At 21.0% G+C, this 27,417-nt stretch overlaps 2 protein-coding genes across 9 annotated transcripts in view; both read right to left on the reverse strand.

Annotated features, from left to right (window-relative positions):
• Window positions 1-7,841: 7,841 nt before the first annotated feature.
• LOC129611119 (YY1-associated factor 2) lies at window positions 7,842-9,834 on the reverse strand. The gene is made up of 3 exons (XM_055524073.1): window positions 9,666-9,834; window positions 9,450-9,528; window positions 7,842-8,863 (listed from the first exon to the last, which is right to left on the reverse strand). Exons 1-3 carry the CDS (start codon window positions 9,717-9,719, stop codon window positions 8,499-8,501), a joined length of 498 nt encoding a protein of 165 aa, XP_055380048.1. The 5' UTR covers window positions 9,720-9,834; the 3' UTR covers window positions 7,842-8,498.
• Window positions 9,835-15,897: 6,063 nt separating this feature from the next.
• LOC129611210 (trichohyalin-like) overlaps window positions 15,898-27,417 on the reverse strand; it is a 112,354-nt gene continuing 100,834 nt past the window's right edge. For all 8 annotated transcript variants that reach the window (XM_055524205.1, XM_055524204.1, XM_055524208.1 and 5 more), the window contains 8 exons: window positions 24,964-26,673; window positions 24,697-24,906; window positions 24,160-24,605; window positions 23,960-24,094; window positions 23,821-23,878; window positions 23,338-23,747; window positions 22,373-22,750; window positions 15,898-22,191 (listed from right to left, as the gene is read on the reverse strand). In XM_055524205.1, the coding sequence (XP_055380180.1) occupies window positions 23,712-23,747; window positions 23,821-23,878; window positions 23,960-24,094; window positions 24,160-24,605; window positions 24,697-24,906; window positions 24,964-26,673 (2,595 nt within the window). In that variant the 3' untranslated portion in view covers window positions 15,898-22,191; window positions 22,373-22,750; window positions 23,338-23,711. The remainder of the gene's footprint in view (window positions 22,192-22,372; window positions 22,751-23,337; window positions 23,748-23,820; window positions 23,879-23,959; window positions 24,095-24,159; window positions 24,606-24,696; window positions 24,907-24,963; window positions 26,674-27,417) is intronic.

Here is a 27,417-nt window from a genome sequence, read left to right on the forward strand (position 1 = left end):
TTCAATTTTAGAATACTATAATGTATATTATGGTGATTCTTACTAGAAAATCTTTCACAAGAGAATGTGATTGATCCTCAGCATACCAAAAAGCATATTGTACTAGGTCAATACGAATCTTTTATTCAATTTTTTTTTTGTCAAATCATTAAAATTATAGCTAGTGTGTCTAGTATATGTGTTAGAACGAACTGATCTGTTATTTTGGGAAAAAACTTAAATTTTAAAAATTAAATGACTCTCAACAGCACATAGCCGAAAGCTATGTGCTGTTGAGCACATAGCTTTCGTCTAATATATTTGCTGAGGTCTAATATATCCCAAAAATTGATCAATTTGTGTCATAGCTAAAGTAAACACACTTATATAAAATTTTATCAAAATCGCTACAGTCGAACTTGAGATACACGCGTTCGTACACAAAGCGACAAGCCGACAGACCGACATCTGTCTAAAAATAGTTTATGTACACTATAAAGAAGTGCATTCAAACCAAAAACTTGTCATCAGAAATTTGGCGCCATCACATAAACTCAATTGTACGCAATGCCCTTGGTAATTATTTGTACAATAAGTAAATTATTTTATATAAGTTATAAACATTGACTGATAGACTTTAAATTTTAATATATAATATAAAAGAAACAAGAAATCCGAGGTTCACTTTAACATAAAGCACAATATTTTGTGAATTTTCACAGGAAATGTTTATTTTTAGTAGAATTTTTAGTTTTTTTTTTTACGTTTTTACAAAACCTTATATTTTCTGTATTAATTATGAGACTTTCGTTATTATGAGACTATGAAGTATGAGCATAAAATAGGGATCACTGGGTTAAAATTAAACTACAAGAATTTAAACTAATACAAACATAAAACAACGTTAAATACAACACTCTTTCCTTTAATTACTATTGCCGCAACAAAATTTAATCAATTTTTAAATGGAGAATATCTATATAGGCATATAAACTATAATATTATTTATCAGAAAATACATGATTTGTATCTACTATAATGTACATATTGTCCCAATACTCGCAGAGAAACGAAAATAGAGAATTGCATCAATTAATTTAAATATAAAATCCATTTAACTGAGTCTTCTGAAACATACCCAGAATAAGTTTAAGGAATTAGATTACAATACCAAAATTTTTAGCTAAAAAACAAAATTAGAATGCATAGTTCTAGGAATCAGCTACATTTAAAAAATATGAAACGTTCCTAAACTATGCCAAAAAATTTACTAGAATTTTTATTTGAATTTTTTTTTCATTTCAAAATTTTTATTAAAGATTTAATTGTTATATAAAAATTATTATTTTAATCCTCAATTGTTTTAGAAATTTAAAAAACAAAAAATCAACATTACATTAAAGAAAATTAAAAAAAAAAAAAAAACCAAAGAAATTTTGTAAAAGTTCAAAGCATTCAATATTATTTTCTTTGTATATATTATTTTAAATATTATAATAAAAATGAATTTATATCGAAATTTAATCCTTAACATTACTTTCTTCATAAATCATAGGAAAAGGATCATAAAAGGAAATATAAGCGTAAAAAAAAGGAATATCCTGAAGAAAACTCTCTTCAATTCATTTGAGCGTTAAATGCAAAACCAAAAATTTTCTGCATATATGGAATTTATTTTATGTATGTATAATATACATATACATATACATATTTGCATACATTACTCAATATATACAGGTTGTTTCGCATAAGATGGCAAATAATTTCAAAGATATTTTTTTGATTAAATTTCCAGCAAAAAATAACACAAATTTTCGAGATATTTCGAGTTTTTAAAAAAAAAAATTTCAAAAAAATAAAACAAAAATTCTGTCTTTGACAAGGTTTATCTCGAAAACTATGGCTCATATCTAATTGATTACAAAACGATGAGCAATTAATTATCTGCAAACAAAATGAAGAGCAATTAATTATCTGCTAAACGAGTCTCGAATGATTACTCTGTGTTGCATGACTCTGAAGTTATAAGCATTTATTTATATGCAAGGAAAAATTGGTACCTTTTCTTTAACAGATTGTAGATCGAAAACGATTATATCTGCCACCCGACCATAAAATTTTTTACCTAAAATTGATTGCCAACTGTCATATCTGAAATTATTTGCCAACTTTATGCGAAACAAACTGTAAAAATATGTACATATAATATGTATGCATACACAAATATATTATCATAAATTATTTACATACGTATGTATACAACCAAATAATATAGAACAAAAAATAAGAGCAAAAAAAAAAAAATGTTTATAAATATAAAACTGAAAATAACACCCATATTTTTAGTGGTCCTTTAGGCAACAACTTACAATTATTTTATATGTACATATATTTAATATGGACAAGTGCGGTTATATAGTCATCAAAAAGAATAATAAAAGAAAAAAAAGAATAAGAATAACATTTTATATTATAGGGCAAGTACTTTAGGAATATTCTATATGCATATGTACATATATGTTAACATATATGAAATACTTGCAATATATCGAAAAAAAATAATATATAGAAAACCTAATAAGTATTATGTATCTCATTAATGTGATATGAGAAACAGAAAGGATACTATTAAGTATATATTAAGAATATTTATAGAGTAAACCCTAACATTTGCATGCAAAATTTTCATTATTTTTTCTTATCTTACCATTTTCTCTACTTACGATTGCGTAACACTTCATCACAGATATTTTTTTTTGGTAATATATACAAAAAATTAGAAATTCTAGTTATACTTAAATACAGATTTCAAAAAAAAAAATTTGTTTACATTTTCCTTAAAACTTTTTAATAATAATTATAATAATAAAAATAAGTTTTAAAATATTTATTTAATACAAACCAGTAAGAGATTATTAAAAATCATAGTTAAATACTGAAATTAAATTTACCCCAAAATCTAATGTTAAAAATTTTAGTTAATAAATCCAATTAGAATCGATATATATTTTAACTTTTTCTCGAATTCACCATTAGTGTCGAATGTAATTTTGATTCCGTCAGTATTGAATTTTTTTTAATTTTTTTTTTGTAATTTTTGTACATGCTTTTCTGGCAGTACTATACACTACTTAATTATCAAGTAAATTGCAATCCAAGCCCTTAAATTATAATCGAATTATCAAAAACACACTAATAATCCTAATGCTATGATATTCAAAAATAAGCAATTTTTGAGCATAGCGATTTTTATATATTATTTCAATATGAATCCGAAATATCGAAAATTTTCACATAGAATATGTGCAGAATATTGTATTAATTGAGTTTTATAGAAATCGAATTAATTTCCAATTTTAATTGGTAATTCATTTACCATTCGAAACCCTTTACAACCGAACCCATAATTTTGGAAAGGTTATAAACTCCTTAAAATATTTATATCACTATATGGAATTATTGTAAAATTTCCTTGAGATATTTTAAAAAAATTTAAAATATAATTAAAGGATTAAATAATAGTATGAACATAATCCAGTTTATTGGCAGTTATAATTAAATTTTTTTTTTTATTTTTGTTTTCTTTTTTAAGTTTATTAAGGTGTATAAATTATAAATTTTTTCTTTCATATTTATTGTTTTTTTTTTTTTGTTTTTTTTTTCTATTTATATTTTTGTATACATATAAAATTATTATTTTAAATAATCATACAAATATATTACTAACCCTCATACTATTTTTTTTTTGTATTGTTTGTATTTTAGTTTATAATTATTTTTTCTCTAAAAAAAAAAATTAAATCTAATTCTTGTTTTTTAATTGTTTCTCTTTTTTTTTTTTTCTTTAATTTTTAACTAAAATTATAATACATAAGTATATTTTGATTTAAATAATTATTTTTTTTTTTTCAATTTTATTTTTTTCGCTTTTTTCTGTTTATTTAAATAAAAATTATTACTATTTAATAATTTAAATTAATAAAAAAAAAAAATAAAAAAAAATGTATATATAAATATTTTTTTCAATGTTAATATAGGATTTGCAAATCTATTTTATTTATTTTATATTTGAATAATTAATATAAATAAAAAAATTAAATAAAAAAAATAAAATTAGCTAAAAAAATGGTTCGGTGTTGAAGTGATGTTTTTACAAAATAAATGGAAAAAACGCAATTATTAAATGAAAATTATTTTACTTTGATTTTAAACTAAATAAAATGCTTATTATGTTTGCATGAATAGAAATTGTGATTCGTTGTTCTTTGACTTTTTTTAATATATTAATTGTAAAAAATAAGACGTAAATTATAATAGAAAGTCCATTTAAAGAGGGTCGAATTCAATAATCAAATTAAAAATTTTTTTGCAAAATATTTTTAAATGTCATTGTAAATCATATCCCATTCATAATTTAAAATGTTGCAATATTGAATTATATTTTTAGTAAGAGAATAATTTTAAAACAATTTAATTTCAAAATTATTTTTCTAATTGATTCTAAATTTAATTGAATTTATATTCTTAATATTATTTCAATTTAAGAAATTAATTTTGTTTTACATACATGCATTTTTTCTATAATAGTAATTGAAAAATACTCTAAATTGAATTTAATAAAAAAAATTAAAAAATAATTAATATTATTAATTTACATCTTGACCAAATAATAATAATTGGAGGTTTTTATTAATTTGTTCCTTACGATTTTATCTCACTCTACTGGTTATTTAATTAAAGTAAAAAATTTTCCAATTATTAATTGTTACAATATTTTCAAAATTATAAAATTCAAGATGAATAAAATTAATAATTTAAAAATTTAAAAATTTTTGAAAAAATCTTTATATGTTTCACATTATGTATAATTATATAAATATGTAAAATTTAAATTTTTGTTTTTTATAATTCACATGCAACTTATATTAATAAATTGTTTGTATTTAAATGGGTTTTCTAATGACATCAAATCGCAAAAATTTTGATTATCTAAATTAATTAAATTATAATTATTATAAACTTCAAATACATTATGTAAAAATTAATTGCTAAGCATACTAAATCAAAAAAAAAAAAAAATTTCTTACAATTCACATTTTTGTTTTTTCTTACTTTTATTTTGTTTTTTTTTTTTTTAATGCTAAGAAGTATTGAACGAAAAAAGAAAGTATTTTTTTTTTAATCAGAAACAACAACAATATTAACAGTAATAAATAGAAAAAACTATTTTTATTAAAATTTAAATATTTTATGCCCTTAATAATTTTAATATTAATAAATTATACTTTCGGATAATTTAATTACATATATAGTACATATCCTAATTATCAATAATCAAAAGAAGCTTTATTTTTTCCAGCTTTTTTCATTAGTAAAAATTTTAAGTATTACAAAAATTACTTTAAATAATTCATATTTTCTTTGATATACATAGTATTTTGAACACGGACCATTTATTAGTATTATTATATATGTATAAAAAAAAAAAAAGAAAACATTGAAGTCTCAAAAGTAATTACTTACAACATTTCTTTTTTACATTTTTGCTAAAACCCAGAATTCTTGCTTTAAGTTTAAAGAAAAGTCATCAATTTAACGGATAAAAATGTTCGTTCTCTTACAAAAACATTTCTAAATTAAATTTTGTAAAGTATAATATAAATGAAATAAAATATGAAAAACTTGAATTTGTAATAAATTCTAATCAGATGTATTTTTGTAGCATCTTTTCTTTTCAGATTCTTTAACACTTCCTTTTATTTTCAAAATAAAGCAAAGACGGTGAAAGAATGCAAATGCATAAGGTCCCTATAATTTACATTTTGAGAAAATATACTGAATATATTCATTTTATGTGCATGTAAAGAGTAAAATTAATTTTAAAAATGTTTTTAATTTTAATATAAAAGTAACATAAATCAATACGTATTATATGGAAATTATGATAATTTCCGCTTTAATTTGAATTCATTAAATTTAGGGATTAAAATTGAAACTTATCCGTCTTAAAGACGTCATGTGATGAAATTTACTTAAGAAATAGGAAAGAGAATATTTATCATACTGTAAAAATTAATTTTGTCTAATAAATACACAATACTTGCAAATAAAATGAATGCATAATTTACTATAATTTAACTATAAATTAAATTGTTTTTGAAATTATGACATGCGTTATTATAAGTTAACTTCCTAAGGAATTAAAAGCGCATTAACGAACATAAGTACTGAACATTCAGGCCTAAGAAAATTTAAAAATTTACATTTTACAACATATCAAATTTTTCTTATTTTAATTCAAAATATAATTACTAATCTGCCATTACATCATATAAATTGAAAATTTATGTTTTCAAAACATTTTTAAGAATTTCAATATTATTACGAAAATTTAATATTAATATTAAAAGTGATTTAATATAAAAAAAGAACAAAATAATAATTTCCTTAAATTTTTTCTAATCAATCCGTTTTTTTTTAAATTCTTTCTTTTTTTTTAATTCATTTTAAACGAAATATTTTAAAATTCTAAACTTTCATTTTCAAAACTGAAATTTGTTTTCATAAAATAAATTTAATTTTTTATTTTTCAATTTAAAAATTTTTTCCATCTTTTATAAATATTTTTATACTCTTTTCATTAATTTAATTTCAAATCTTTTAAAATAATTTTTATATTTCTTAGTAATAAATGTGTTGTTTGTTTTTCTGTTTTTGTTTCTTTCTTATTTTACACAAATAAATGATGTACAGAATAATTTTTAGTTTTTTTTTTTTTCATTTAAATATATTTAACATTGAAGACTTTGTGAAAATGTATTCAATCTATAGTTAATTTTCGTTTTTTTTTGTTTTTTATTTTTTTTCTTTCTTATCTAAATATATATGTATGTATCACACCATAATCATACTTAAAAATAATAAAGTAAAAAAAATACAGCAATAATAATTGTATAATAATATATATATATATATATAAGACAATACAGATAGTTTTTATTTCAGCTGCAAATGAACATTTAAATGAATTTAAAAAAAAATTTTTATGGTTAAATAATATAATTTCTGATATAAAAGTACATTATATAATATTTGGTTTAAATTTCTTAAGTCTTTTTGTTTGAATGTGAATAATTTAAAACAATCCGAATGTATTTTAATAGAAAAAATTTGTAATATATAACAAATTATTTATAGTTCTTATTATAGTAGCACTGATAACCTTTATAACATTTTTTATAGTTTAGAACCGAATTAAATATGACCAAATAAAAATTACTACTGAAAAACAAAATTTCATGCTACAATTTGTTTAATACTGAGAAAATATAATTTTGAGTTACAAAAAAAAAAAAATTTTAATTTATCCAAATGTTTTTAAAATTGAAAATAATAAATTTTTTATAACCTATATTCGTTTTTTTTTTTATTTTATACCACAAATAATAATTAAATCAACATAATTTTGTGTCAACATTTGAGTAGTTTTAATAGACAAATTTTTAATTTTTTTTTTTCTTTTTATAAAAAGAATATAAATTATTTAGCTGCCAAAATCTTAAACAATGTACTATACAAAATACAATTAAATAATTACATTTTTACATCTTATCATTTTACAAAAGTAAAATCCCTTTCGCTCATATTTAAAAATTATATACACAACACAAAAAATTATATAATATATTAAATTCATATATATATATATTTATTTTATATACATAATTATACCATTGTCAATATTATTACATTCATTTAAATAAAATTATTCTTAAATTTATTTATAACTTTTACATTTTAATTTCATCAATAAACAGTTCAAACAATTCGATTTAAGAATCTTAAACCATATTCGATTTGCTTAACACGATTTAACAAAATATCGGATATAAAAGAATAATGAAAAAGGTGAAGTTTATTTTAAATTAAACAATTTTTTTTTCTGAAAACTATATTTAAGATCTTATAATTAGAAAAAAAAAAGACTTATTTAATAAATAATATCAGCATCAATGCACTAAATTTTCTAAAATAAATTTACAAAAAAAAAATTATAAAATTACCTAAATTATCAACAGAATAAAAAAAAAAATTTTCCAAATTTTATTTAAAAATTTATACACATGATATATGCATATATAAAAAATACACTAATATGTATTAAATGTACATATTATTATATTTTCAGTGTATATAACGTGTTTTATATACATATTGTTATTTATATGAAGAAACAATAATATACATATGTATCAATGCAAGTTAGTTAACACAAAATATCCTTTTTGTATTAAATGACTCTTAATTAAATTTTCTTCCCTTTCTTCATAAATAGTTAATTATATTTTTAATTTGTTTGTTTCTACTTTGTTTCTTTTTTTTTTTGTTTTGTTTTTCTTCTCAAAAGAAAATATTATAAAAATTAATTTTTACTTTGTTTTTTTTTTTTTTTGTAAAGAATAATTTTTGGAAATCACTTTGCTCTTTTTTGCATTTTAATAATATTTTTATGATTATACTTAACTTCTAGAATCATTACTTTCACTGAAACTTTGTTCACTTGATTCCCTTCTATTAACCATAGTTTTCGGTTTATATTCTGTGATGACAACCGTAACTGAATTGACTGTTACTTCACGTGTTTGTGCTGTTGAACGATCAACATTTTTTAAACGGGCAGGATATTTTTTATGTTTTGATTTATTATTATGCCTAGACGAAGATGACGATGAAGATGATAATTTTGAAGAACTTGATGATGATGATGATTTACTATGACCAGATGGTAAAGTACCATTTGGTGTACTGCCAGATGTTGCTGGTAATGTAGCTGATTGTTGTGCTACAAGAGCTGAATTAAGTCGAGGTTTTCTTGTAGATGTACCTTAAAATATTTTAAATTTATTAAAATAATATCATATACAAAAAACAAAAATATTTTTTATTTTGTTGTAAAATATTCATTAAAAATTTTATATAAATTTCCATTAAAGAATTTTCCGTTGTACACTTGAATTCTTAAAAAGGATTTTAAATTACTTGCTTTTCGATTGTATTCCTCATTCTTAATGACAGCGTCCAAATTAATTAATAAATAAAAATCATAAACCTTATTGTGAACTTCATTCTTTTTTTATATGAAACAAAAATTGTTTAGTAAATCGAAATTATTTTACCAATATTATTTTTTACGTCCGTTTTTGTTCTTTTCAAAAACTCAAAAATCTTTTTTTTTTATAAGTGTGGATGTAAATTAACAAATCTTATTTTCTTTATTTATGTATGTTGGTACATATATAAAATATGATCATATGAGTTAACGAAAACAGAACCAAAAATCTTATGCAAAAATATTTTCAATTATTGAAATTTCACTTAGGCTTTTCTTACACTATATAAGAGATCACATAATTTCAAAAAACGAAAAAGAAAAAAAAATAAAATCTATTATAAGGTCGGTGCCCTCTTACCTTTTCGAACATCGCACATCAAACACTTAAAAGCCTCTGCTGTATTTCGATATGTACATACGCTGCAATCCCAATATGACTAAAATAAAAATAAAATTTACTTAAAAATTCCAAAAAAATTGTTTTATATTTAAATCGTATTCAATTTTGGTATGCATATATATAAAAATACAAGTACGTCGATAATCATCAATAAAATTTACAACCAATTTTCACCTCTTCAATTTTCTGTCGTTTTTGTCTGCGAGTTGGCGATTTTTTATAATCCATTTTATCAATAATGTGTTCGTTACCTAATTATTGGTATATTTTTTAATTTATATTATTTATTGAAAAAACTTTATATTATTTATTTATGGAAAAATCAACACCACAATATTTTCTCTTTTTTTTTTTTTGAATACAATAAAAAATAACTAAACGTCAAAGTCAAATAACGCCGTCCCTGCAACCTAGAATATTGTCAACTTATTAATTCAACTTAACGTTCCACGCGCCATCTTACGTAAACATTACTTACGTCAAAAAGAATTATTTTTATTAGTCAGCAGTGACGTTTACTTAAGTTGACGTCTAGGTTAACGGTCAGAAAAACCATTAAGCCTATTTTTCCATTAAAAGCCTTTAATTAAATAATGTATATTTTGCAAATCAAAATGAAATTGAACTTATGTAACAAGGTTTTAAGTAGGTTGTCAGTTTTTTCACTCAAAATGCCAAAAAAATTAAATTATTTTGAAACTTTGATATGTTCACACTGTAGCGCAACCGTCAGGAAGCCTTTGTCCGCTGAGACCAAATACATACAATGCGAGTATAAGTATGGGCCAATCGAGTGTCCTACTTATAGGAAGAAATGACATTTGCAACTTTATTGATTGTTTTGTTTTGACAAATATAAAATTTGCACGGAATTTTATGATTGAGTTCTTTAAAAATTTTTGGAAAAAATATGTGTGTTTTTCTATATGTGAATTACATTTTCATTCTTCAAGATAAAACAAACTTCGAAGAATTTATTTTTTTTCGAAAATTTGATTTAAAAAATTGGAAATACACAAGGTTTTTTTTCAAAACCATTTAATAAAAATGTCAAAATGTCAAATTTGTTCTCTTTTTTCAAAAAATAATATGCCATCTGAAATAGTTTGAAATACTACGAACGATTTGTTAGATTCTTTAAAAAGTTAGAAATTTTTCCGAATAACGTGTTGAACAAATTCATTTTTTAATCGAATTATCATTTTTTTCCGTAAAAAAAAACTTGTATATTTATCTTAAGAAAAAACAACTTCCATTTATGTCAATTTGCTTTTCAAACTTAGAAATAAAAATTATTTATTTGATCAAAAAATGTTTATTGAATGCCATAAAAAATATTTACAAAAATAAAGCTAAATACTTTCGAATTCGATGGAGAAAAAAATTTTTTTTTAATGAACTTTCAAAATTTTTCTATGTGGTGTTGCACAAAATAAAAGTGCAATTTTAAAATAACTCTCCAAATTTGTTATTTGCTAATCTTGATTCTTCTGTCTGTCAAAACATACAAACTTGAGGGATGCTTTTTTTAGAATTTGATATATTCCTTTGGATTCGATACATTTCGATACCTTTCTTGTACACTGTTTCATCATGCTATTTACAGTCAATATTTTAAAAACAGAGAGTACGTAATTTAATTTTAGGGTATATTGTGAATTAAACCCTAAATAAAATGTTGAAATTAATCAGGTAAGAAAATTTGGTTTGTTTGGTAGTTTTGTTTATTAGACGCATTTTTATTTAGGACTTTTTTCTTTTTTCACCCAACAGCAAACTTTAATTTGTCAAAAAGTAGATTCGTTTTCATTTCGTTCTTTTTTTTTATCAGAGCATGGCTCAGGTTCCGCACTCTGTGTTCATACTATTTGACTCTATCCTTACTCTGTTCATACTATTTTGACATTTTTAATTTCAAAATTAAATAAAAAACAGAATTAACTCTATTATGTTGTTGCGTTTTTAAATATAAATTAAAATTAAAATTTGTTTTTCCATCTGATAAGCACTCACTCCAACAACTCAAAACAACTCGATACTTGATCGGATTCAACCTCTGAGCTCAAAAAAGGAAGCTTCCTGAATGTAAATTAAATTTAATAAATTTAAAGTTAAAACAGTATGGCGAAAAAACTTTTGGCGCAGCAAAATAAAAAGCTTTCTTTTAATATTTGTAAATTGTAGCAATTCTTCATTAAATGTTACCAACAACACTATGTGCATTAAAAAAACATTGTTTGATCAGAATAAGCTGTGCAAGCTAAATAAGAATAATAAAAAGATTAATGAGAATTAATTTAGCAATCAGAATGAAGGTTGGGTTATGTTTTATTTATGATTGATCATGTAAACTCCATCAATCAATCAATTTTGTCTAAATTTTGATCGACGAAAAAAAAAAAAAAGTGCTTCTATTTTCGTCAATCATTTTTTGACAGCAATAAAATAAATAATGGCGTAAACATATAATCAGCTGCCTTAATGTTTTTTCTTTTTTGCGATTTGTCATTATTTTGATAGGTGAGTGGCATTTTTTTAAATTTTTAAATTTAAAGGACATATAGAAAAATTGACAAAGATTGATTGCAATATAAGCGTAAATTCTCATCAATCTTCATCAATCTTAATAATGATTGTCAATCTTTGATTGACATATAAACGTTGCCTAAGAAGAATAAAAAGTTTAAAGAGAATTAGTAATCAGAGTTTAAGGTGGCACTGTTATATTTTATCTATCAAACAAATTATACGAACGCTTACCAAACTCTTAGTGCTAGTTTGTGTAAAACCACCCGTGTCATATTAAACGTACATTTTTGAACTAGAAACCATCTAGAAACTGAAAACGATTAAAAAACAGTAAAGTAAAATCGCCATTGGAATTGATTCAATTGAGGTTCCAAAAAAAATGAAACAGCAAAAGTTTTTAATAAATTTTTGAAAATAAAACGACTGTAAGTAATATTAATCAATTTTTTTATTTTTTTTTATTTGAATTATTTTTTTTCTTCAAGTTTAAATTTTTTATAGGCAGTTTTTTTCAACTTGACATAATATTGACACTTATAAGAAATTTTTATGTTTTGTTAAGTTTTTTTTTCCTTGCTTTTGAGTACTTTAATGTAAATTTAATCAAATTTTAATTATTTTCAGTTTTAATTTTACTTTTTGTTTTATAATAATATGTTTAGTAATATTATTTTTTTGTCCATATATGCATTTTTGTCAAAAGATTATTTTTGATTTTAGTTCTGTCAACTCTTAAATTTTTTTATAATTCCAAAAAAAAAACATTTGTTTTTTTTTCTTTTGCCTTTTTTTTTTGTTTCGAACAGAATAACAATATAAAAAATTAACAATTAATAGTTTCAATAACTTTTTTAATAAAATTAAATTTAAAGATAAAATGAAAATTAATTTAAGTCTAAATATAATAAAAAATAGAACGTTTTTAATTTTAGTGTTATAGTATGTATGTAATTTTTAACATTATGGTTATATAAACATACTGTGTTTAATGTACTGTTTAAAATTGTTTACGGGTTTTGGATAACACAAATGTATATTTACATAATATTATGTATATGGATATTGTTTTTAAGCGGGAAACGCTTACCAATATCCCAGTGCTTTTGTTAGTTTACTCCACATTATGTTTTGCATTTGTGTTTGATAATTTATTAGCAATTTTTTTGCAGAAATTAAACAAAATGAAATTTATAAGCAGAATATTTATATAGAGGTTCCAAAATATTTAAAATAAGAAGGAAATCAGTAGAACTAGATAGGTATGTAGGCTACCTACCCAGTTATTGAAGTACGACCAATTTATGCACTTAGAAAAAAATACAGAAAAAAATATGTAAGTATGTAGTATTTAATATTTCTTTTAATAAGTATTTTAGTGTCTTCTCGGAATTGTATTAGTGAATATAACAGCAAACTTTAATGGGATCATAGATATACGTGCATAAGTATTATGTATATGTATTTACATACTGTACAAAAAAACTCCCGAAAAACTTGTTATGTTTACTTGTTAAAACTTTTTCGAAATTTAAGTGTTACTATAAAATAAGATTAATCAACATTCTAAATTATTAGATTAGGAATCAAATTAATGAATGTTACTTTTGGAAGTTGCACACTTATAATACTTGTAGATGTCTACCTTGATAAATGTTAGACATATGAGGTATAGATCGAAAATTCTGCTTACAATTAGTTAATGCGAAGGATTCAGAATAATTTAATTAAATATGCAAAGTAACAAGAAGTTTCAATATTTTAAAGAATATATATGTACGTAATAAGTATTGTATTTATAAATAAAAATTATTTTAAATTTTTAGACAGTATGTATATAAATATAACCATATAATGTAGTTTCAATTCATTTGTAATTTTTGTTTTTATTTAATTGTTGTTTTTCTTATGCTTTATTATATTTGATATAATTATGTAATATTTATTTTCTAATGTAATAATAATTTAATCTAAACCTTTTTTTTTGTATTTAATTTTGTTGTTTTTATTATAATTATTATTTTTTTTTGTTATTATATTTGCAAAGTTTAACATTTTTGTCAATGTTTATTTTTTTTTTTTTTTTTGTTTTTTTAATTATTCTTTTTCTTACAATTATATTTTTTCCTTTTTGTATTCAATAACAAATAAAATTACAAATAATTATATATTTTAATTTTTTTATATTATTTAATAATAAATATACATTTAACTATAAGTATTTTTTTTTCTCTTTTTATTATAAATCAAAACTATTATTATTGATATCTTAAAATGAAGGATATTTATTTTTAATTATTTATTGTTTTATGTATAATATGAAAAATAACAATAATAGCTAACTCGGTAATTTTTAATATTTTTAGTTTTATCAAGGAAAAGAAATAATAGATGCACTAGAATATATAATTTTGAGTGGTATGCTATCTGTTTTCAATAAGAAATTTCCATTTTAAAAGAACTGCTCGAGTAGTAGACAGAAAAGCTGTTTCTGCAATTAAAAGGGATTCATGGATAATTAGGGGTAGGTAGGTTACCTAACTATTTCTCTAAAAGAGGGAGAAAGATCATATCTTTATTTTTCGTAAAAGATTTAAGTGAAATAAAAAAGATTTTTATGGTAAGGCTATAATTGAAATACATAATTTCCTTTTTTTTTCTAATTTAAGTATTTTTTTTTTTGTTTTTTTTTTGTATGTTTGTTATTTTTGAAGAAATTACTTGAAGTATGAATAATATATAGAGTTCTTGAATGAAATAAAATTTTATATGAAAGTTATTTTACATTTTAATTAAATAGTTTTATATGTAATATAGAAACATCGAGAAATAATGAATTTTTAATATAGAAATGAATGTACATTGATCTAAAGTAACTGAAATGTTTTTATTTTTAATTCTAAAAATATTTTGTTAATTTAAGAATTTAAATATGTAATATATTAAGTATATATGTATATACACATATATATATATATATTCATATTTGTAGTTAATATTAAAGCCTTAATACGTTTTCTTTTAATTTTAAGTTAAAGTGAAGAGCGTTTTTTTTTTTCTTATATATTCAATTTAGTTTTTCATTATACATATACTATAATTGTATTATATATTTAATGTTAATATAATCTTTTTACAATACATAATTTATTTAAGAATTTTTTTTTTAACTAGGAGCTGTACCTCAAAACTCTTTATAATATTAATTAATTTTGTTTTATTTATTCAATAAGTATATATATATAACATAAATATATATACACTTAAATAAGTTTATGTATATATATAGTTTATATAAAGTATTATATGATATTTATTGTGGTTTATTCTATAACAAGCATGCATTATGTTAACATTTCACGCCCATACATATTGTATTAATTTACATAATAAATAAAATTAATTTTTAATTTAAATTTATAGCATTTGTTATATAACTTATTACAATATTTTGAAATTATACAGATCATGTATTTAAACATATATGTACATATACGATTATTCAATTATAATATTTTTTTTTTATTTAATTCATTTGTTTTTAAATTTTTTTTTTGTGTCCTATATGATATTGGTCATACAATTGTTATTTAATTTAAATTTGTTACGATTTTCTAAATTTTTCTTTTATTTTGTGTACAAAGTTTTATTTTTATTTATATATTTAAAGTTATTTATTTAATCAATTATTTAACTATAATTAACCAATTATTATTTTTATTTGAATGTTATTTTTTTTTTAATTTTTTATTAAAGTTAATAATAATTAATTTTTTCTATTTTAATATAAATATATTATTAATATAGTAAACGAGTAAATATACAATTTTATACATTTTTTTATTTTTTTAATATTTTCTCCCGGTTTTTTTTATATTCGTGGTTTTGTTTTTATTTCTTTTTTTTTTTTGTTCTACTTTGGATAGTAGACGTTATAGCTTTTTTTTTTTCTTTTTGTATATTTTGAAATGAATTTAAAGGTGGGAAATGGATTCTTTTTTTTTTTAGTTTCATTTTTTTTTACATAATTTTTTATTTAAAAAAATTAATTATTTTAATCACGTATAACTTGATTGTTTTCAAACATAATTGATGAGAGTATAGTGTAAAAGTTTTAGTTTGTTTTGTCATGTTTTATATAATTTATATTTTATTTACAATTAATATGTCGGTATGTGATTGTTTGTTTGATTTTTTTTTTTTTTGGATTTTAGTTTTCCTTATTTGTTTTTTAATCAATATGAGAAATTGAAATTTTTCACTGGAAACTTTAAGTAATATAGTTGTGACAATTTTATCATTTTTGAAAATCATTCAATTAAAATCTTAATTGAATCAAAATTTAAAATTGAATCAAAAAATCACAAATAAAATATATTTTTTTTATATAAGGTTGATTCTGATTGTATTATCAATAAATAATAAAAATTTATAACTAAGGGCCTTAGTTTGTCAAGAAATTGGAAATTATATATAGGCAAAATATATTTTGATTATGATTCAATTTGAATAATATTCACTAAATATATAAGCATTGAATTAGTTGTTTATTTCCAGTGAAATTTACTTCAAATTTCTATAATAATTATGTAATTTCGGTAAAAATATTTTAAGAAAAAAAGACGAGTATTATAATTTATATTTATATAGAGTGTGAAAAGTGATAAGAACTTTAAAGAGAATTAATAAATAATTTCAGCATGATTTAGGATTAAATTTATTTAATATAATATTATGTATGTTATTTTAAAAAATTTACATTTATAGTAATAGAATCACATATATACATATTTGTTATATGCATATATATATTGAACTTTTTTAATATTATTATTGCTTATTTAATTATAGTATTTTTATTCAAACGCAAAACTTTATTCTATTTAAATTTTTTTTCTGTTTGTTTTTAAATTCATTTTAATTTATTTTTTGAAAAAAATTTTTAAAGTTTATACTATATACTTATATGTATATGCATAATGTTGTTATATATGTATATTTTTTTTTTGTTATATTTTAATTCAATATAACATTCACGTATAATTTGTTTTTAATCTTTCAAATATAGTGTATTTTTTTATAATAATTTTTTTTAAATGTATACATTTTCATTAAACTTTTTTTTTATTATTATATTTTAAATATATTGTAAAAAGGGACTGGATCATATTATATATTGTGAATTTTATAAGTTAAGGTATATTTAAAAACTTTTTCTATCTAAATAACATGTTTTTTTTTTCATCTTTTAAATTTTTATTTTGATAAATATAATATAAATATATGTTTTTACTTTTTATTAGTTTTGTATATAATATAAATTGAATTGTTTTTTTTTTTAATAAACAATAAAATATTAATAATAAATACGGCAGATTTTAAAAGAAATTTTTAGAAATATCATTTTTTTCTTTGTTATTTTTTTAATAAAAGTTTTAGTTTCAAAAACCAATTATATTTATAACGCAAATATGGCAGCGAATTCGCGGCAGAAAAAAAACTAGTTTTTTACTTTAAACGCTTGTTCAAATTTTAATATATATATTGATACGATTCTTTATAATTTTGATAAAACATTGTTTTTTTTTAATATTTGAATAGCTTTTATAAAATATGATATCACAGTGAAACTATATACGAACTTTGTAAATTTTATTATAAATAAATAGTTTCAATATCACAAGTGGCAATTTTAATAATATAAAAGCTATATATCAGTTGGTAGGGTATAACATTCGAATCGTAATTATTTTATTATTGCGTTTAAATAAAATGTTTAAAACTGAACGTTATATATGACAATGAAACTATTGTTGTAATATTATAATTTCAATATTACAATTATAAAAAGAACTAATAAAAAAAATTTTATTTAAATTGAAAAAGAAGAAATTGAATTGCAGAAAAAAAAATATTTGAAGAAAATTGAAGAAAAAAATTGAATTGAAAAAAAAAATATTAATTAGAATTTTTCAGAATATTTTTTAATTTAATAAAATTGGTTTCATTATTTATATAAGTAATATATTTAGTATATACTATCATTTTGTTTTTTTTTTTTTTTTATACATTAATATATTTTATTGTCTACAAAGAAATTATGTAAATTTTATGTAATAATATATAAATTTAAGTCAATATATTTTATAATATTGCCACATTAATATCGATGAATTTGAAAATTTATTACTTTTTTTTAATTTATTACTATTTTTCATTATTTAAGTTTGGAGGCTGAGTATATAGAAATAGTATTTATTAATATATAATTTAATTTATTTAAAATATAATAATAAAATTTATAACGGCTAATTATACCAAATTGGTATAAAGAGAAATAATTAATTGAAGACAAAAAAAACAAATCTATACCAAACTATATCCACAATCATGCCGACATTGTTTTATGAAATAAATTAAAAAAAAAAAAATTTATAATAAATTTATTTTTTAATTTTAATTTAAAAATTTTGCGTATAAATTATGCCTTAGATAAGGTTAGAAATTTTTTTAAAATCAAATTTGTAGTTATAGAAGAAGTCTAAAATTAAATTTATAGTTATTGAACAAGAAAAAATTATAATGTAAGCATATAATGTATAACTTTTTTTTATAATTTTTTGGAAAAATTATAGTTTTATAAATTGTATGTTACAGAAAATTTATTAAGTTTTAACGTTTTGAATTAAGAATAATTGTAAATATTTTTGCAAAAATCTAAATGCAACATAGATTACTATAAATTTAAATTTAATTCTGTTTTGTATTATTGCAGAGACATGATGTCAAATTCAATTTTGTAATATTGCAATTGCCATTAACTTTTAAAATTATAATTTAATGTGATTTTTGTTGTAAAAATATGTTAGAGTATAAGTGCTTAAGGGATTTTTTATATAATTAGTAAATTTTGAAGTGTGTATGCCTCCAGTATGTAAATTGAAATTAGTTCGAAATTAATTTTATTTAGAATAAAATAAAATAATTATGTATAGTTTTTCTTTGTATAAATTAAAAGCATGTTATATGTATTATATGTAATTATATAAATGTTTTCCAATTTCCCGATAATTAAAATTTTTCTTTAATTATACTCATTCTCTTTACTCGTTTTCTCATTTTCAACTATCTATGCATTAATGTATTCTTGTGATTTTATATTCAAGGATCTTTATTTTCAAGATTAAGCATTATTTAAAAATTTTGTTTTGAATTTGAAGTTAGGTTTTTGCCTTTTTAATTTTAGTTTTATTATTTATTTTGAAATTCTTATATAATTTTTTGTAGTTTCATATTTTATTATCTTGTTATTGTACCATGCATATTATACAGATTATTTATATTATATCTTTTTTGTATTTTAATAATAAATACATTATGATTTATTTATTATTTCAATAACATATTTGTAGCATTTATATTGTAAATAAAAATAAAATTATATTTTTTTTTTAATTATTATTTATATGTATTTTAAGTTTTTGTATGTATCGGTGAATAAAATTTTTTCTTTACTTAATGTATAAGTTTATATTTTTTTGTTTTTTAGAATTGAATTTTATTTTGTTACGTGTTGATTTATTTTATAGTGTTTTTTTTTTTTTTTGTTTTGTTTTTGTGAGGAGATTGTGTTTTAATTTTGTTATTTTGATTAATGTTTCTAATTTTTGCTTGAAAATATATATAGACGAATAGGCAAAATTAACAAAAGAAATTTTATAATTTTTTTTGACAGTTTTGTGTTTATTCTAACTATTATTGTATTATTTTATTATAGATTGATTTTTCATATATTTAAATGGCTGCCAAAACATTTGCTTTTTAATAAGAATATAATGCTTTTTTTTATAATTTAGTAAAACATTAGAATTTAGGTATCATATATTATGTTTTTTTTTTTTTCTTGTAATTGTATAATATTTATACTATGTATTTTTTTTTTGTATCACACTTACTATCTAAACACTTTCATTACCAATTGTTTATACTTTTAATATTTTTTCATATTTATTTGTTCTATTATATTTTATATATACAAATTTTTGTATTTTTATTTTAATTTCAAATATATTTAGTATGTATGTATATATTTTTGTAGTTTGTTTTTTTTTTTTGGTATTTGTTTTTAAAAACTTTATATAAATATGGTGTAAATAAGAAATTGTAACTTTAAAATTTTTTGTAATAGCTTTGATAAGGTAAAATATCTCAATGAAATAAATTAAATAATTGCTCGTATATATACTGAAGGTTATTTTTGATAATATTCGTTTAAATAACGAAATTAAATTGGGAAAATTGAATGTTCTTTTAAATAATTAAAAACTACTAAATTAATCAATTAGTTACTCCAATATTTAAAATAATTTATTGTTTTGATTTGTTAAAATTAAATAAGGATATTTTTGTTTTTGAAGATGTATAAAAACATGATAAAATAATTTGAATAAAAAATACAAATTTAGTATTTTTATTAAAAAACTATTCAGTTTTTTTTTTATAACGAGCAGATAAAAGAACAAATAATATTTTATTTACTAATATTAAATATTTTATTGGTAAAAATTATTATATTTTAAAATAATTTTAAATATTTAAATTCTTTTTTAAGAAATTTAAATTATATACATACATTGTATATGAAAAAAATTTTGTTATTTGATCTAAAGATATTGCATTTGTTTTGTTTTGTTTTTTTTTTTAATTTAATAAAATATTTAACTATACATTTTGTTTTATTATTTATTTTATTAATATAAAATTTTTCTCTAATTTTTCACTTTTCCATCTAAAACATTCTTTTTATACTTCTGTTTTTTAAAGTTAATATGCAAATGATATGATTTGTTTTTTTTTTTTTTATATTATATATAAATTTGTAACATTTTTGTTTGTTTTGTTTTTAAATATTTATTGATTGTTTAAACATTTATTTTGTGAATAAAATTATTTTTGAAAAGAAATGTAATTAAAATAATATTAATTAAGAAATTAATAAATAAAACACACTGCGTTGGTATTGAACAATTTTCTATCATTTCTTTTGTTACTGATAACAAAAGATACAATAAAATCAAAAACAGTAAGAAAAAAATTTAAAAAAATTTTATAAAATAAAGTAGAATTAGATTTGTTTTTAATTTTTAAATCTGATTTAATTTTATGAAATCTGCTAGATTATACTGCACAAAATAGCAATTCAAATGAATAGCAGTGTTGTTACTTGTTTTTTTGTTTTTTATTTATAATTTTTTTTTTTTTGTTGTTCATGCGATTACTGGCAGTGATTTAAATTTTTTTTTATATATTTATATTTATAATATAGTTTAATTACTATTGTAATTTTCTTTAATTTTTTTTCAAAATATTTTGTCTCTTTTTCTTGCTTTTCAATTTCAATTTACTTTTTTAAAATTAAGCTACGATTAAAATAATAAATTTAAATATTTAATTACATTTCATCTATAAGTTTTTCTATAATTTTATACATAATATTTAATTTTTATGTTAATTAATTTTTATTTTTATCTAAATATATTTTATCTGATTTTTTTTATTTGATTTTTTTTTTTACTTAAATTTTACACAAATACAAAATCAAGTATTTACTAAATTAAAAGAACAAATAATACGAAAAAAAAATAATATATGTATTTATTTAAATAAAATATTGAAGAAACTATTCAATTCCATATTTAGGGAATATAAGACATTAAATAAAAAAAAAAAATAGAAATGTTGGATAAGAATAATTGAAATTGGAGAATAAATTGAAATTGTAGATTTTTGATACAATAAAAAAACTAAAAACAAAAGAAATTACTTTTTTTACTAGGTAATTAATAAAATTTTTTGTTGTATATAATAATATGTATAACGTATGTACATAATGTAATGATCGAAAATTATTTTGTGTTAATCAGTGCTTTGTTTTTTCTTCAATCATCATTTTCTATATTTTATTTTTTTTTTTAATTTTCCAGCATATTTTAATTTAACAAATTTTTATTGCAAATATATTTATAATGTGTAATGGTAATGTTTATTTTTTTTTTTAATAAAGCTTCATATTCTATTTATAGATTGTTCACTCCCAGCCAAATAATTCTAAAATTTTATGATTCCTTATCCAAGTGTATTAAAATCAAAAAGGTAGAAATGTTTTTGAACATTGCTAAAAAATATAAAAAAAAACAACATATGTTTAAAAGATTTAATTTACTAATATAATTTGAATAGAAATAATTTTTAAAATCAAATAAAATTTATATAATTTAAGACAAATTAGTTTTGAGATAATTTTTAAAGTTAAAATTTAAAATAGAAAATTAACAAATTATTATTGTTATATTTACCTTAAAATTTAGAGTAATTCTCAAAAAAATATTTTAATTTTTATAATAGTATATTGATATAATAATCATTTACAATTTTTGTGCTTCTTTATCGTCATTTCAATTTTCTTGTTAATTATTTTTTTATTTATATTAATTATTTATTTCTATATACAAAAAATTAATATTGATTTATTTTTTGCTTTTTAGAATTTGGGTTTATTTCCATGCATGATTGCACCTTTTATTATGATAATGATGATCAACATTCTGTTGGTATACATAGATCTATCTGTTATGTTTTGTTTTTGTAGTTAACAAACTAAATTATATTTTTTCGATTATTTCATATTATTATTTTTTGAAGCTAATTTTTATCTTTGAAAATAATCTTGAAAGCTAAAAATAAAATAGAATACCGATGAATTATTTTTAGTTTTTAGTATAATTGTATATGTGGTTTATAATCAAATTATAAATAATTATTTATGTGGTTTATGTATTATATTATTAATGGGTTTAAAATCAAATATTGTACATGGATTTTGCGTTAAAAAAAATACTCAGATAAAATTCATGAATAAATTTTGATAGTGTTATTATTATAATTGAATTTAATATATTGAATCAACCCTAAAAATAATGTATAAGAATTCAAATTTAAAATCAATTTACTTTTTTTTATTTTAGAATTTTAAGTGAATATTATTTTATCATAAATTGAATAGCAAAAATAATGAATTTTGGAATGGAAAAAGATGAACACATAATCACATAAGTGAACAATATAAATTTCTGTAAAATTTCTTAATAAAAAGAATTTATTATAAAATTTTCAAAAAGAGCATTTAACATTGAAGAGGAATAATTTTGGAAGGAAACCGATAAGTAAGTGTTTTTAATATTTAATTAAAATTTTGATTACACATATAATGTTGAATATATTTAGAACAATCTAGAGTATAATAAAGCAATTACAGACTTACCAAATTATTTGGGAAGTGTTTTTCTATAGCTTTCAAAAATTTAATAACAAATTGATTAATATAGGAATTGTTAAATTTTCAAATATCGTAATTAATGCAGCAATTAAAACGGTTCCAATTCGATATTATTGGCAATATTCTAGTATGTCTGGTTTAAATTTTTTTTTTAGTCTAATTTTTAAGAAATTTGCACCATTCTGATTTTTAGTTGTTATTCAATTAATATTTTCTGTTTTCCTTTTTATTGTATTGCAGGTGTTCTTCTTCTTTGACAATTTATTTCTCATTTTTCTTTTTATATTTCTTTAAATAACTACTATAATGAATATCTACAGAAAATTTAATAACATTATTAAATTAGAATTGGTATAAATTTAGAAGAAGCTCTTGAGGAAGCCAGCGGGTCCAGCCTAAAATAGTTAAAACAAGCATATTAAATTAATGAATACCTATGTTTTGAAAATATATTAAAAATGTTCTTACATCTTGCTGTTGCTGTTGTTGGGCTTGCTTCAATTTGGCTTGAGCATTCTTTAAGGCTCTGAAATTTTTAATATTACAAGAAAAAGGTTTTACAAGAATATTAATTAAAAATATTAAAACAATTTTTATATGTACGTACTGTTGCAAATCTTTGATATCCTTTTCCTTCGCATTTTGTTCTTCCTGAGACATTGCAACCAATTGTAAAAGTCTTTCTGTTTCGGTTTGAGCTTTTTGCAAATTTTCCTTGTGTTCATTTAATTCTTTTACGACTCTGAAATAGAAAAAAAACATTTTCACATAAATTTTCGAATTTTATTTAAATTTAGCGAAACTAACGCTTGATATTGATTTTGTAAATCAACTAATTGTTTATTAAGCTCTCCAGCTGCAGCCGCTGTTCCTCCAGCTTGTTGCATTTGTTGTTCTAATTGATCCATTTGTTCTTTTCTAACATTTAGTTGCTGATTGAAATCAGTTAATTTGGCTTCCTTTTCATCCAATTCTTTGCGTTTAGCTTCAATAGACTTTCTTTGATCTTCAAGCAGCTTACGCTCGCTTTCAATAGTCTTGGCCTGTCCTTCAATTGATTTAGCCTGAGCTTCAATTTGTTTATGAGCTTCTTCAATCTGTTTCATTTGGGCTTCTAATTGTTGGCGTTGTACATCATCAACAGCAGCTTGACCTTGAGCTTGGGCTTGTTGCAGTTGTTGCAATTGTTGTTGTAATTGCTGTTGTTGTTGAGTTGAGGCTTGAAGTTTATTTGTAGCTTCAGAAAGATCAAGCTAAAATATAATGTAAAAATATGTATATAGAAGAAATGTAAGTATTTTTTCACAATTTATTGCGTTAATAATTCCAAACAATTTAGTTTACCTGACTCTTTTCAAGTTCTTGAACCAAAAGTTCAAGTTGATTTTGGAATCGATCCCTCTCTGTAACTGCATTTTGTAGTTCAACGCGAAGTTTTTCAATATCTTTGTTAACTTCTTGACCTTGAGCAGTGGTTTGTTGTTGGGCTTGTTGAATTTGTTTTTGCATTGTTTGCATTTGTGTAACTTGTTGCTGAATTTGTTTCTCCATGGTCTAAAGGCATGGTGATTAAAAAAAGATTGCAATAAATAAAAAATTAATTTTGTTTACCTGCACTCTCTTAAGTAGTTCTGCTGCAGCTTTCTCAGCTTGATCGGCTCTATTTTTCTCAGATTCAATGACCTTTCGCCATTGTTCAAGCTCTTCGGGTCTTGGGCCTCCATTTCCAGCTTCTTGTAATCGCTGCTTGAGAACTTGAATTTCTTGTTGTAAACGCTGTGTTTCTTGTGAAGGTTGTTGAGCTGGTTGTCCGTTTCGCAATCGGCGGTTTTCTTCACGTAATCTTTGTAATTCTTGTTCAGCTGCATTCAATTCTTTTTGGAAGTTCATCAACATATCTTGACTTTTTTCTAGTTGCGAGATAAGTTGATCACGTTCGTGTTGTAATTGTTTGCAATCTGACTCTAATTTAATTACAATTTTTTCGAATTGTGCCACTTGAGCTGGTGTTGCTCCACCGCCGTTGCCCTTACTGGCAGCAATTTGACGTAATTGTTCCTTTTCGCTTTCTGCTCTTTCAAGGCGTTCGTGTAAACGGGTCAATTCGGCAGCCATTTTTTCGAATTCGACACGTGTCGATTCGTTTGCTTCCTGTTGCTTTGTCAAATGCATTTGGGCTTTCTCCAGTTCCTTTGCTAATCGGCCAGCTTCTAATTCGGTTGCATCTCGCATTTGTAATGCCTTTTCTAAACGATCGCGTAAACGGTCGATCTCTTTGCTATCACTAGGTTTGTCGAGACCGGCACCCGGACTAGCCGCTGGTTTAATACCGATAGCAGAGTGTTCTTTGACCTGCTCACGAAGCCTATCCACTTCCTTAAGCAATTTCTCATGTTTATCACGAACTTTTTCGCATTCAATATGAGCTCGCTCAAGTTCATTGCGTTGTTTTTCCTGTCCAGCAATAACTTTGGCGGTTTCTTGTTTGGCCAATTCAAGTTGTAAGGTTGCCTCATGTAATTTTGATTCATAATTTTGTATTTCAATTTCGCGTTGATGGAATTTATCTTTTTGTTTTTCAAATTGTTCAGCATCATGTTCAGCTTTACCACGTATTGTTTCCATTTCCATAACTGTTCTATCCAAACGTTCACGTACCTTTTCATTTTCATCTTTAAGGCGACGTATCTCTCTGCCATATGTTTCAGTATCTTGTAAACGTCTAATTTCACTTTGACTTTTATCATATCTTTCACGCATTTTCTCTAATTCAACCTTATAATGGGCAGCTTCTTCTTGTGCAGCATCTAATGCAGCATTTGATTTTGTATTTGCATTATGTGCCCGATCTAATTCATATTGAACACGTTCCAATTCTTCTGAGAAATGTTCCTTATCACCACTTAATTTACGATAATCTGATGATATCTTATCATAACGTTCACGTAATAAATCTAATTCTTCACGTGCTTTCTCTTCTAATTCTTTTGATCTAGTTAATTGTAAGGCAGCTCTATCACATGCCTCTTGTAAACGTCCAGATTCTTCTTGTAATTTTCTTAGATCTTCTCTTGCTTTTGTAGCTGCATGAGATGATCGTTCAGCTTCAACTTCAAGACGTGAACGATCTGCTTCGGCAGTATCACAGCGTGATTGAAGGCGATATATTTCATTCTGGCAGCGATCATATTTTTCAAGCATTTTTTCAAATTCTTTATTTGATGTATCCTTTTCATCAATAAGTTTTTGTGTTGCATACAATGATTTATCTAATTTATCCTTTAGTATTTCTGTTTCAGCAATAGCATCGTCTCTTTCCATCTGGAATTTTTGTATTTTTTTTTTTTTTTTTGTAATTTTTAGTTTGTTTTTATTTGTAAGGTATAGTTAATTATATGATTTTGTATAAGCAAGGATAAATATATATATATATATTATAAAAAGGAGGAATGTAAAAACAAAAAAAAAAAAAAAAAAGAAAAAAAAAATTCAAATATATTTTAATTATAAAATATTTTTTTTAATTACAATATTACAAAAATATTAAAGAATGCTACGTAGCAGTTTTTCAGTCCTAAATTATTTATTTTTTTAAGTATAAATTGACAAAAGCTGTTTTTAATTAATTTTTTTTTTCAATTCAATACAAAATCAACTTGTTTTTTTATTTTTTCTTTGTTATCGGTTTTTTAAGGATTAAAATAACAAAAAAAATATATTTTATACCTTAATACTATATAAAAAGAAATTGTACTTATAATTTAGTATGATTATTTAAGATAATAATTTAAAAGATTGAATTTTTCTAATTTGCCTATTTGTTTTCAAATTTAACTTAAAATTAAAAAATTAATTTTCTACAAAATCTTATAAAGTCACAGTAAAATTTTCATATCCTACATGATAACTTAAATAATATTTTGTTTTTAGTTTTTTTTTAATTTTTTTTTTCATAGGAAATAATTTTTTTTTTTTCATAATATAATTTTTAGTTTTTTTTGTTTTATTTTGTGTTTTCAAAATAATTCGGCCAATTTATTATTATTTTTTTTTTTATAATTTTAA

The sequence above is a fragment of the Condylostylus longicornis genome, unplaced genomic scaffold, assembly GCF_029603195.1.
Source record: "Condylostylus longicornis isolate FDR11 unplaced genomic scaffold, ASM2960319v2 ptg000048l, whole genome shotgun sequence".
Lineage (NCBI taxonomy): Eukaryota > Metazoa > Arthropoda > Insecta > Diptera > Dolichopodidae > Condylostylus > Condylostylus longicornis.